The sequence below is a fragment of the Staurois parvus genome, unplaced genomic scaffold, assembly GCF_062004578.1.
Source record: "Staurois parvus isolate SC_StPar_1 unplaced genomic scaffold, SC_StPar_1.0 ptg002124l, whole genome shotgun sequence".
Classification (NCBI taxonomy): Eukaryota; Metazoa; Chordata; class Amphibia; order Anura; family Ranidae; genus Staurois; species Staurois parvus.
Genome location: NW_028319920.1, coordinates 198074 through 210706, shown reverse-complemented (window position 1 = coordinate 210706; position 12633 = coordinate 198074). Strand labels below are relative to the sequence as shown.

Below are 12633 nucleotides of genomic sequence, written 5' to 3'. Positions count from 1 at the left end.
CCCTCCAGGTAGAAAACAACTTTTAGTAAAGGGCGGAGCTACGCAAGCGATATCTGACATGTTAATCATGGCCTGGAGGAAAGGCCTCCACTTCATACCGGGGAGTGAGTGCTGAGAGATCAGCCTTGTGATATTAATCTGTGCTCTAAAAGTGAAAATATACCCAACGTGTCATAAAGAATGAGGCCTGACACGGCGGATGTACGGCGGATGTCTGTGGAAGGGCCTTGTCTGCCTACACAGGGTCCTCTACATGTCAATTGGGACGCAACGGCTGCACCGACGCATATGTTGCTCCCAATTTGACAGCCATGGTGGTGCAGTAAAACATGGTGCCAAACCGACCCCGGAACTTCGATCCGGATGGTGGTGGCACCATCGCGGTCAGATATCACTTCCTACTTCATAGTGCCACCTATGGCTGCCGTTAGAAATCACAGAGCCCTCTACAGCCTACCTGACAGGACCCCCCTAACCCCCGAATTACAAAATGTACTTTTTTTTATGATTTTTCCAATTTAAAAATTTTTTTTTTTTACAATTTTAAACATTTTTTTACAATTAAAAAAAAAATCCCAGCAAAGCACGATCCAATTTTCTCCTGCAGGGAAAAAATTCCTTCCTGATCCCCCGAGAGGCAATCAGATATTCCCTGGATCAACTTTACCTATAAATGTTCTATCCAGTTATATTCTGTGTATATTTCTGTGCAGGAGCATTAATAATTTTGGCATAATATAAAATGTCTTCATGGGTATTATTAGTATTGTTACTACAACTGGTATCCCTTTTATCCCCAGCTCTGGTCCCTGTAATATCCTATCGTTCAAGTCAATCTTTTGAGTTTATTTCTTAAAAGAACAAATTTCAAGGAGTGGAAACGGCATTTATTTTTTGGCATACTCCCCTGCTACATTTATACACTTTATCCCAGAGTTTAACCCCTTCCAGTCCGGACACTTTCACCCCCTTCCAGTCCAGACACTTTTACCCCCTTCCAGTCCGGACACTTTCACCCCCTTCCAGTCCGGACACTTTCACCCCCTTCCAGTCCGGACGCTTTCCCCCCCTTCCAGTCCGGACACTTTCACCCCCTTCCAGTCCGGACACTTTCACCCCCTTCCAGTCCGGACACTTTCACCCCCCCCCTTCCAGTCCAGACACTTTCACCCCCTTCCAGTCCGGACACTTTCCCCCCCTTCCAGTCCGGACACTTTCACCCACTTCCAGTCTGGACACTCTCCCCCCCCTTCTAGTCCGGACACTTTCACCCCCTTCCAGTCCGGACACTTTCCCCCCCTTCCAGTCCAGACACTTTCTCCCCCTTCCAGTCCAGACACTTTCAGCCCCTTCCAGTCCGGACACCTTCCCCCCCTTCCAGTCCGGACACTTTCCCCCCCTTCCAGTCCGGACACTTTTACCCCCTTCCAGTCCGGACACTTTCCCCCCCTTCCAGTCCGGACACTTTCACCCCCTTCCAGTCCGGACACTTTCCCCCCCTTCCAGTCCGGACACTCTCCCCCCCCTTCCAGTCCGGACACTTTCACCCCCTTCCAGTCCGGACACTTTCCCCCCCTTCCAGTCCGGACACTTTCCCCCCCTTCCAGTCCGGACACTTTCCCCCCCCCCCCCCCTTCCAGTCCGGACACTTTCCCCCCCCCTTCCAGTCCGGACACTTTCCCACCCCCTTCCAGTCCGGACACTTTCCCACCCCCTTCCAGTCCGGACACTTTCACCCCCTTCCAGTCCGGACACTTTCCCCCCTTCCAGTCCGGACACTTTCCCACCCCCTTCCAGTCCGGACACTTTCCCACCCCCTTCCAGTCCGGACACTTTCCCACCCCCTTCCAGTCCGGACACTTTCCCCCCTTCCAGTCCGGACACTTTCCCCCCTTCCAGTCCGGACACTTCCCCCCCTTCCTCTCCATGCCAATTTTCAGCTTTCAGCGCTATCACACTTTGAATGACAATTGCGCGGTCATGCAACACTGTACCCAGCATTTTTTTGAGACAGATAAAACTTTATTTTTGTGGTATTTATTCACCGCTGGGATTTTAATTTTTTTTCCAATGTAAATGAAAAAGTCCAAACATTTTGAAAAAAAGTATTTTTCTTATAAAATTTTGCAAATAAATAATATTTCATCATAAATCTCGGCCAAAATGTATTCCATTATCTTTTTAGTAAAAAAAAAAAACCCAAATTAGTTTATAACCAAAAATTATAATTTTTTAAACATTTGTTTTACATTTATTTATTTTTTTATATTATTATTTGGTTTTTTTTGTTTTTTACATACTGTCACCCTAGCAGCACAGTGTCACCATGGTGACACTGTACTACTTGTGGGGGGTGATGAAGATTTTTTTACACTGATTGCTTTTACACCCATAAAGGCTGTAAAAGCAATCATTTCTCCTCTCTGGCTGCATTCTTGCAGCCATTGAGAAATACTGTGTGAGCTGTGATTGGTCACAGCTTGTCACATAGTACAAGGCTGTTGTGAATAGCCTTGTACCATGTGATCTCTGTGATCATTCACAGATTTCACACGTAGTAAGCAATGATGTCAGAAGTGACATCTTGCTTACTACTCTGCATGTGATCACTGATTGGCCAATCAGTGATCACATGATCAGGACCTCACACAGAGGTCCCGTACGATGATCGGTGTTCCACTGTGTCCGGAGGACACAGCAGGCACCGGATCGCGGTGCTGCGCACTTCCAGGGAGCACGCACAATCGGGACAGGGAGGCCGTTTATAAACGGCCACACAACCCTTCACTGCGACCTTCCGGCCGTTTATATACAAGAGCCAGACGGGAGGTGGTTAAAATGACTTTTTTGTATGTTAAAAAAAATCAAAATAATATATTTTTTTAAAATATATTTATTCTATATATATTCTTCAGATTTTTTTTTTTTACATATAAAAAAGTCATTTTAACATATATTGTTTCATATATTGGTAAAGGAATTCAAAAAATGTAGAGTAAAAGCATTTTTAAAGACATACAGTATATTTGAAATGTATTTTTACAAATATTTTTCATATATTTTGTAATAAAAACACATTTCAACATACAGTGTGTATATATATATATATATATTAACATATATTGAATACGGCCAAAATTGTAGCATTTCAAATATATGGCAATAAATTTGGGAAGAATATTTTTTAAATTTATTTCAAATATATTTTTCTTCCATGTGGGTAGGGCCTACCTAATTGGATACAACTGAAAGTGTTGTTTGGGTTTGGCCTCCTATTTATATGGTTTTTGGTAAATCTAAAGTAAAAATCTCAAGAAAATTGTATAATGTATGGCCAGCCTAAGTTTTTGGTAATAAAATCTGGAAGCCGATTGGTTTCTGTGCAGAGCCGCGCCAGATTTTGTGTGCTCCAGCTTTGGTAATCCCCCCCCCCCTCCCATATTCTCATCGTGGACACTGTCGGCTGCTGTAGAGAGGTTGTCGATGGGGCCCCATGACTCGTAGTTGCACCCCCGTTTCGGTGTGTTGGGTCTTCTAGGAAGCGATGTAATGCAAAGCACTCCAAGTGGGAAATTTGGATCTCAGCGGTGACAGTCCTGTATGGCGATGAGCGTCCTGACAGCTGGAAGTGACCCTGATCACAGAGATTAAAGGTCTGGTCTGAACACCAACACACACAGTGCAATCAATCGCTGTTAAAATAATGAACAGGAAATCTTATCCGACAGAGACTTCCTCAGGGACCGGTTTTTGGGAGTTCAGACTTCCTCAGGGACAGTTTTTCGGAGTTCTGTGATCGGTACGGGTTATGAAATACAGAATGGAATACATCAATGAAAGCAGCAAAAATATGTTCTATGTAAAATATGTAACTATGTCTGTTCCATCCTCGGGCAGTGACGTTCACCCATCCTCTTCCATTTCTCTTTCTCAGAGCGCTTCTGATGGTTTCTGGAAGTCAGTTGCCACTCGAGTGCCACGGGAGCCACACGAGATCCGAATCCTGAACCCCTACTTCATCCAGGAGGCAGCGTTCAGCTTTATCGGGCTACCGTTCAATAATGGACTGATGGGAAGAGGGGTAAGACGAGGGTGTAATGTGTCTTTAAGTGAATGTAGATTCAGACTCTATAGGCTACTGCATGGAGGGTGTCGTCCTGAACAAATCACATCTCACCCATGTGTGCTTCTCCAGGGACTCCAATAGTGGCATCTGTGCTTTGGAGCTCCCAGGTCTGTGTGCCTGCCCTGACCATTCCAAGGGGATCCTCCCCCCCCCCCACTGGCTCTACACTCTATTGTCCCCTCCCCCACAGTAACATCAGTCTCTGTACAGAGGAGCTTACACTCTAATGCCCCCCCCACAGTCACATCAGTCTCTGTACAGAGGAGCTTACACTCTAATGTCCCCTCCCCCACAGTAACATCAGTCTCTGTACAGAGGAGCTTACACTCTAATGCCCCCCCCACAGTCACATCAGTCTCTGTACAGAGGAGCTTACACTCTAATGTCCCCTCCCCCACAGTCACATCAGTCTCTGTACAGAGGAGCTTACACTCTATTGTCCCCTCCCCCACAGTCACATTAGTCTCTGTACCAGAGGAGCTTACACTCTGCACCAGAGAGGTTGTGCTGCAGTTGCTCTCCCTCTCCAGGCACTAGGGGGCCAGGCCTGCTCGCCTGGCCCCAGAAACATGGCCTCTTCTGGGCTAGGCTCAGACCATGCTCCCCCTGAGGGACCCAGCTTGCCTTCCCATACTTTACCAGCACCTGAAGACCTTGGCTGTGGCCCTAAAAGTGGGGAATCCCTCCCTGTCTTTAGAGAGCGGGTTGCTGATTATCTGGTGAGAATCGCAAAGGAGGAGGAAAAGTTGGTGAGTCTGAAAACTGACTACAAGAAGAAGAAAGTTCTCCATGACAAGTCATGGAGCAGCAAGAGGCAGAGCATGAAGCCGGAGATGAAAGGTTTGGAGGTCGCCATCAAGAAGCAGCAGAATCTGGTAAAGACGCTGAAGGAGAAGAGCGGAGCTTTCAGAGAAAAGTTCCGGAATGAGGAAAGGTTCCGGAAGATGAAGGGAGACTCCGGTAAGGATCCAGCATCGGCAGTACGGGTGGAGAGTGAGGAGGGGGTCCTGGATGCTGCCCCTGCTATCCCATCCACCTCAGGATCTGCTTCCCTGGAGGAAATGTCAGCCTCTGCTTCCCTCCCTCCACAGCAAGCTGGAGGAACAGCACAGGAGGTAGAGGAATATGGCGGAGGACTGCTGAAGTACATTGAGGAATTGGAGTCTTCCCTAATTGGAAGAACTTTCCGCTTTTCTGAGGACTCTGAGGATGAAGATGACGGTGAGGACTCTGTACCTGGTCCTGTAAAGGAGAAAAAAAACAGAAAAGCCACGCTTTATTAAAAGTGCCATTTTGGACTCCAGTGTGGACAGCCATGTGCACTGCAGTGTTTTGGAGGGAAATCCTCCTGTGTGTGCACAGAGCTCTGCAGGGAAGATGGCTGCTGTGCCTGCAGGACTGCACTCTGCTGGGACTGTGGACTCTGATACCAGGAACCCTGTGACTGTGGACTCTGCTGGGGGGAAGGTAAAGGGGGGATCTGACACACTTGCTGGACAATCCCTGCTGATGGCTGCAAATGCAGCAGAAAATGGTGGGAGGGAAATTGTCAGCAGCACTCTGAAAGGTGTTGCTGAAACCCAGGGGAGAGTGACCAGGAGTGGAAGGCTTTTGCCTAAGAGGAGTATGTTGGGGGAGGGGGAGACAGGAGCATCTGGTGTGAGTGAGTCTGCTGGGAGCAGTAGTGCCACGAGTGAAAGGAAAGATATGGATAAGAGTGCTTGCAATGCTGGAAAGGGGAATGCCTGTGTGTTGGTGGATGGAGGGACTGCTGCTGCCTCTGATGGTGGTCTGCAGAGCGGGGGCTCTGAGGTTCCTGCAACCAATGGGCGGGGTGCAGCTTTAAGGTCCACTACATCTAATGCTGCAAATAAGACCTATGCTGGGGCTCTGGCTGGGAGGAGGGGGTCACATCATGTTGTCAGCTCTGGGGGGAGGTCTGCTGCAGGTCTGCCATCTGCACCCCTGTCCTTCAGGAGGAGGAATTTGGTGCAGCTCAGATGGGAGGGTGGGGGTGCTCCCCCGGTCAGGTTGTCGGTGGTGGACAGGATTTTGGAGATGGGGTTTAGGGCGGATGACATCTTCGCCTTGATCAGCCCTGTAGGATCCACTGAATATGATCTGTCCTTTGTGCGCCCCGAGTCTCTGGATATATTCTGGGGGAAGTATGAACACATGTATAAGGGTCTGCCGGAGTGGAGGGGACTTGTCCCAAAGGTTGTCTCACGCCAACCTCTAGTGAAGACGGTCACCATTCTAGTACGGAATGAGTCCATTCCTTCGGCTGACTTGGCTGTCTGGCTGAGGAGATTTGGGGAGCTACTTGCACCCCTGAAGAAGATTGTGGATGAGAGAGGGATATGGACTGGTGGGTGGTCGGTGCAGATGAGGTTGTATGTGTGTGGGAATGTGGTCCAGCATCTTCCCTCCTCAGCCTTCATTGGGAAGGACAGGATTGTGGTGTTCTACCCTGGACAGCCCAAGCTCTGCAATAAATGCGGTTCTCGGGGTCACTTCGCCTCCTCATGCCCAGAGATGAAGTGCTCTCTATGTCAGGATCTGGGGCACCTGGCTAAGGATTGTAATATCATCAGGTGCAATCTGTGTGATAAGGTTGGCCATTCCTACAACCGGTGCCCTGAGGCCATGCACAACCAGTCAGCTTTGGTGGAAGAGTTTTTTCGTCTGGACATGGAGGAGGCAGAGGAGAGGGAGGCTGGGCCAGGGGTCCCCAATGTCTCTGTCCCTGTGGTCCCAGTGTCTGATGGTCCCTCTAATGTGTCATCTCCTTGTGTTGTGCCCCCTGAGTCAGTGTCCGTGGATGTTGTGTCTGATCCTCCTGTGTCAGTTTCCCCAGAGGTAGTGGGGGCTGTGGAGGGAACTGGACCAATGTGTATGGTTGCACCGACCCCCCCTCCCCGGCGTCGGAGGGTCAGAGCGCGTGAGGCGCTGGGGGGTGGAGTGAATGATGGTGGGGTTATTGGGGTGAAGGTTGGGGGGACTGCTGTGGTGAGTGGAGAGAGTGGGGTGGATGATGTTGTTGGTGATGGTGGAAGGGAAGGGGAGGGGGCTTTGCGGGCCGGTTTATCAAATGATGATATGGAGTGGTTGGAGGCAAAAAGGAAGTCTGGGAAGAAGAAGCGGAAGAAGGATGTGCCTGTACCTGACCCTGGGAGGGTGGAGGTGTCAAATACATTTGATGTGTTATCTGAGGTGGAGGATGAGGGATCTTCAGGTGATGAGTCTCTGGTTTCCATGGAGGAGGAATCACAGAGGACTATGAAGCGTGTAGGGTCTCCAAGTAGGGAGGGGGGTAAGCAGGCTAAGAAACGGGTACCTCGATCATCCTGATGGCGGTTCCCACTCCTTTGAAGGTGGCGACCATTAATGTCGCCAGCATAAAATCAGTAAGCGCTCGTAACATGGCCTTATTTTTGCTCAGCAGGTTTGATGCTGACATTTTCTTTTTGCAGGAGACCAGGTTGTCCAGTTTGGGGGATGTTCATATGGCGAAGAAGGAGTGGAGGCGCGGCCCCTCCTTCTGGTCTCTTGCGGCCGAGCCTTACACTGGAGTTGCGGTACTTTTTTCCGGCATGGTAACCTGTCGGCGGATTATTGAGGTAGAAATGGGGAGATGCATGGTCTTAGACGTCTCCATGGGGGGGCAGGACCTGCGCCTGATTAACATCTATGGGCCCCAGACAAAATGGGACAGGAAATGCCTCTTCATGAAGATCAAGCCTTTCCTTTTTACAGCCCAGCAAGTTGTCTTCGGTGGTGACTTTAACACCGTCACTAGGACTAAGGACAGGAGAGGGACCGGAGTCAGGCTGGACTGTGACGGGTTTTTTTTAAACAAAATAGCTAGAGAGGCAGGTCTGGTTGATGTGCACATTCATTGCTGCCCAGACGACACGGGATTCACTTTTCAGCGAGGTTCTAGTCAGAGTAGAATAGATAGGTTTTTTTTAAAGGGGAACTCCGCCTTCTCGGCACCAGTGTGTCAGGCGGTGGAGTTTTCCGATCACTGTATTCTGTCTGTGACTCTGAGTGGCCCCGATACACCACCTAAGGGGAGGGGTACTTGGAAGCTGAATTCGGCACTCCTGGACGATGAGAAGGTGAGTCAATCCTTTGAGGATTTTTTTCAGGCACAGGTATCAATCATGGACGTTTGCAGCAGTAAGTCCGAGTGGTGGGAGCTTACAAAACGAAGGATCGTTGGGTTTTTCAAGGCCATAGGAAGGAATAAACAGCTTGATAAGTATGTCACCTACCAGCGTCTGCGGAGGAAGCTCGATCGGCTTGTCTCGAATAATGGAGATCCAGAAGCGATCTCTGAGGTCAAACTCTTGCTCAGGCAGTGTCAATATGACAGGCATGCCTCTTTGGTTCTGGAAAGGGATTATGGGAAATATCACTCGCCCGACCCTTACCAGAACTGCAAACAAGGTAGAGCAGTTAAGTCAGTTGTAGGCCTGGTTGACAGTACGGGTTCCCTGACAAAGTCCAAGTCAGGGATCCTGGAAACCTCAAGGTCATATTATGCTGACCTCCTGGGTAGGAGGGACCTCGATCGGGCAAGCATGTTGGGTTTTCTGGACTCTACTCCAGGACTGGGAAATGGCAGTTCTCTTGTGAGTTTGACAGAGGACATCACGGCAGATGAGGTGGTGAAAGCTATTGATCAGCTTGCCATGAAGAAGTCGCCTGGGCCAGACGGATTGACAGCCGAGTTTTATAAGCACTTTAAGGTGACTCTGGCCCCATATTTGGTGGAGGTGTTTAATGGCTGTCTGAGAGAGGGTTCACTCTCTCCCTCCATGCGACAATCTGCAGTGATTCTTCTGTCAAAGGGTAAGGATTCCTCGAGAATTGAGAATTGGCGGCCCATTAGCCTTCTCAATGTTGATAGGAAGATATTGGCAAAAATTATTTTCTGGCGTTTATCGTCTGTTGCGGGCAATTTACTTTCTCGCCATCAGCACTGTTCGGTTCAGGGAAGAAGCACTTTTTCAGCGGTGTTAGCTGTCCGGGAGGCCCTGGAGCGGTGCAGGGCTGCAGGCTGGGGAAAGTTCCTGCTGGCATTGGATCAGGCCAAAGCTTTTGATCGAGTCAATCATGAGTACCTATGGCTGCTTCTTGGCAAGTATGGCCTGGAGGGGGGCTTTATCGATTGGCTAAAGACCTTATACAGAGGGGCTGAAAGCTTCATGCTTGTGAATGGTTGGATTGGACGGCCCTTTGAGGTTGGCTCAGGTGTGCGTCAGGGGTGTCCTTTGAGTCCTCTGCTATATGCGTTTGTAATCGATCCCTTCATTCGGAGGTTAGAGAGCGGACCATTGTGTGGAGTTCCTTTGGGCATTCCTGGGGAGCCCCCTCTGAGGGTCGTATGCTGATGACGTGTCTGTTTTCATCTCCGGGACGCAGGAGGCAGAGGAGGTGGTCTCGGTGATGGAACAGTATGCTGAGGCATCTGGCTCAAAGATCAATCAGGATAAGAGTGAGGTTTTCTGGATGGGAGAGGAAGGCGAAGGCTTTACCCTTCCGGACGCCTTCCCAGAGCCCCAGCAGGAAATTAAAGTATTAGGCATCAGATTTGGTCCCGGTGATTACGGCCTTGCAAATTGGGTAAGCAGGCTACAAGATGCCGATGCCAAGGTGGCCAGCTGGAAGGATTGGAAACTCTCTTACAGGGAAAGGATTGACCTGATTAAAACTTACCTGATCCCGGTATTTCTGTATGTCAGCTTTGTCTGTTTTTTGCCAGTGTCTCTCTATGCGAAGATCTACAGTTGTTTCTTCCAGCTGTTATGGGGGCACAAACTGAACCTCATTAAGAGGTCTGTAACCTACCTTCCCAGGCGGATGGGTGGCCTAGGTATGGTCAACCCGGTGGTTTTCTTTTCTCTGATGTTTTTGAAACATAATTTTGGTAGCATGCTGGCAGAGGAACCGCCTGGGTGGGTTGGTATTTTTCAGTCCTGGTTTAGGCCTTTTCTACGGAGCTGGGAGAATGGTGGGCCGGTGAAAAGCCTGAGGGTCCAACATGGTAAGCTCCCGGCTTATGTTGCCCCGTGTCTGAAAATGCTTCGGCAATGGTGAGTGACGGCGGAGGAAATTAAATCTCTTCCTAGGAAGGCCCTGGAGAGGAGGGTTGTTGAATCTGCCTTTAGCAAGCCATTGGCCTTGAGGGATTGCCCAGGCCCGGTTATGAGGGAGGGTCTGCGTTTGATGAATCTGGAGAGAATCCCTTTAAAGTTTCGGGATTTGGCCTGGCTCTCGTTCCATGGCAGACTCTATGTGAAGGGCAACCTGAAGCATCGCTCTGCGGAGAACCGTGGTTGTCCAAGAGTGGAGTGTGGTGGAGTGGAGGAGACGATGGACCATTTCTTGCTTCAGTGCCCCTTCAATATAGAAGTCTACAAGCGGGTGGGTGGGGCTCTGGGGATCCCTTTCCTTTCCCGCTTGAGTTACGCGGAGTGGTCTTACGGAGCCTTTCAGACTCACCGGGATTTTGATTTTGAGACACTTTTTCTAGTTAGCTTAGTAGTCTGTTACCACACGTGGAATGCACGGTGTCAGGTTTCCATTCGCAAAAAAATCCTTCCTGTCGAGGTGGTGGTGAACAACATTCTGGGTGAGGTTGGGAAGATTCGGGGTCTTGAGAAGGACAGGTGGAGGCCGGGAGCCTGGACAAAGGTGTGGAGGAATGTCAGGTCCCCGTAGCTGCTGTCTGTCAGTCTTTGGGGGCGTGGCTTCTCTTTCTGTCCTTTCACGTCCCCTAGATTTTGTAACATCAGATTTTTGAAGAAAGGCTGCATGCATGGGATCGATGTATGGGATGAATGTGTGGGGTGAATGTGTGGGGTGAATGTGTGGGATCAATGTGTGGGATCAATGTGTGGGATGAATGTGTGGGATGAATGTGTGGGATGAATGTGTGGGATCAATGTTTGGGATGAATGTGTGGGATCAATGTTTGGGATGAATGTGTGGGATCAATGTTTGGGATGAATGTATGGGATGAATGTGTGGGATCAATGTTTGGGATGAATGTGTGGGATGAATGTGTGGGATCAATGTTTGGGATGAATGTGTGGGATGAATGTGTGGGGTGAATGTTTAATCGTTTCTTAGCCTGAGGGGGTGTTTAGGTGACGGTCAGGATTTGTTATTTTGCTGAAGTAAGCTGGTTTTGTTTAATTATACATATTTTTATACTGTATATATGTAAATATGATTTTTATGATGTTTTTTGTTTGCAAGATCTTAATAAACAAAAATTTACACTCTAATGTCCCCTCCCCCACAGTCACATCAGTCTCTTTACCAGCGGAGCTTACACTCTAATGTCCCCTCCCCCACAGTCACATCAGTCTCTGTACCAGAGGAGCTTACACTCTAATGTCCCCTCCCCCACAGTCACATCAGTCTCTGTACCAGGGGAGCTTACACTCTAATGTCCCCTCCCCCACAGTCACATCGGTCTCGGTACCAGAGGAGCTCACACTCTAATGTCCCCTCCCCCACAGTCACACACTATTATTATTATACATTTATATAGCTCTGACATATACCGCAGCGCTGTACAGAGATCACTGAGCCAGTCCCATCAGTCTCTGTACAAGAGGAGCTTACACTCTAATGTCCCCTCCCCCACAGTCACATCAGTCTCTGTACCAGAGGAGCTTACACTCTAATGTCCCCTCCCCCACAGTCACATCAGTCTCAGTACCAGAGGAGCTTACACTCTAATGTCCCCTCCCCCACAGTCACATCAGTCTCTGCACCAGAGGAGCTTACATTCTAATGCCCCAACGCAGACACACAAATAGAGTTACTTTGGTCAGATACCAATGAACTTCTATGGGGAGACCATACAACCTCCATGCAGATGGTGTCCTCCTCCTTAAGATGTTGGTTGGTTGGCTTTTTCTGTCTTCAGTACTTTGAGTTGCTGATGTAAAAGAAGATTAGGAAAGTCATAGATATGTCTGAAGTCTTGATTTGCACACTTGTTCCAGGTCTGTGGCTGACCAATGACTGACCTGAGCCCAGAAGGGTCAGGTCACCATTGGAAGCCTCCATGTTTCTCTCCTGGGAAAGATCTGGTTGTCCATTGTGGCCCTTCACTCCGTATTTGTATCAGGTGTGTGACTGTGGGCTCCCAGGGCTCTCCGCTCCCCCTTCCCTGCACATCCAGGTGTCAGAAAGATGAATGGCCCCACATTAGCCGAACCATGACTGGGATACTTCGGATCGATTGTACGCAATGGAAGAGATTGATCGTTACCCGAGGGTGATGAACGGGGCCTGGCTCATCAATAGACACTTCCACCTCCAGGGCTGCAATTACTCAACTCATTTGTGTTCACACTTCGTGTATCTGTTTTCCTGTACGAAGGATTGTGTGTATCTGTCCCGTGAAGTCAGGGGAGCCCAGGAAACGTAAATGACACCCCGTATCTGTCCTTCCTACCCTGATATAATCTACAGCAGTTAGC

General features: G+C 49.1%; 1 protein-coding gene across 1 annotated transcript in view; it reads left to right on the top strand.

Annotated features, from left to right (window-relative positions):
* Positions 1 to 12633, top strand: part of ST3GAL3 (ST3 beta-galactoside alpha-2,3-sialyltransferase 3) — a 115800-nt gene that overhangs the window by 86026 nt on the left and 17141 nt on the right. The window contains exon 5 of the mRNA XM_089665094.1: positions 3935 to 4081. Within this exon, the coding sequence (XP_089521220.1) occupies positions 3935 to 4081 (147 nt within the window). The remainder of the gene's footprint in view (positions 1 to 3934; positions 4082 to 12633) is intronic.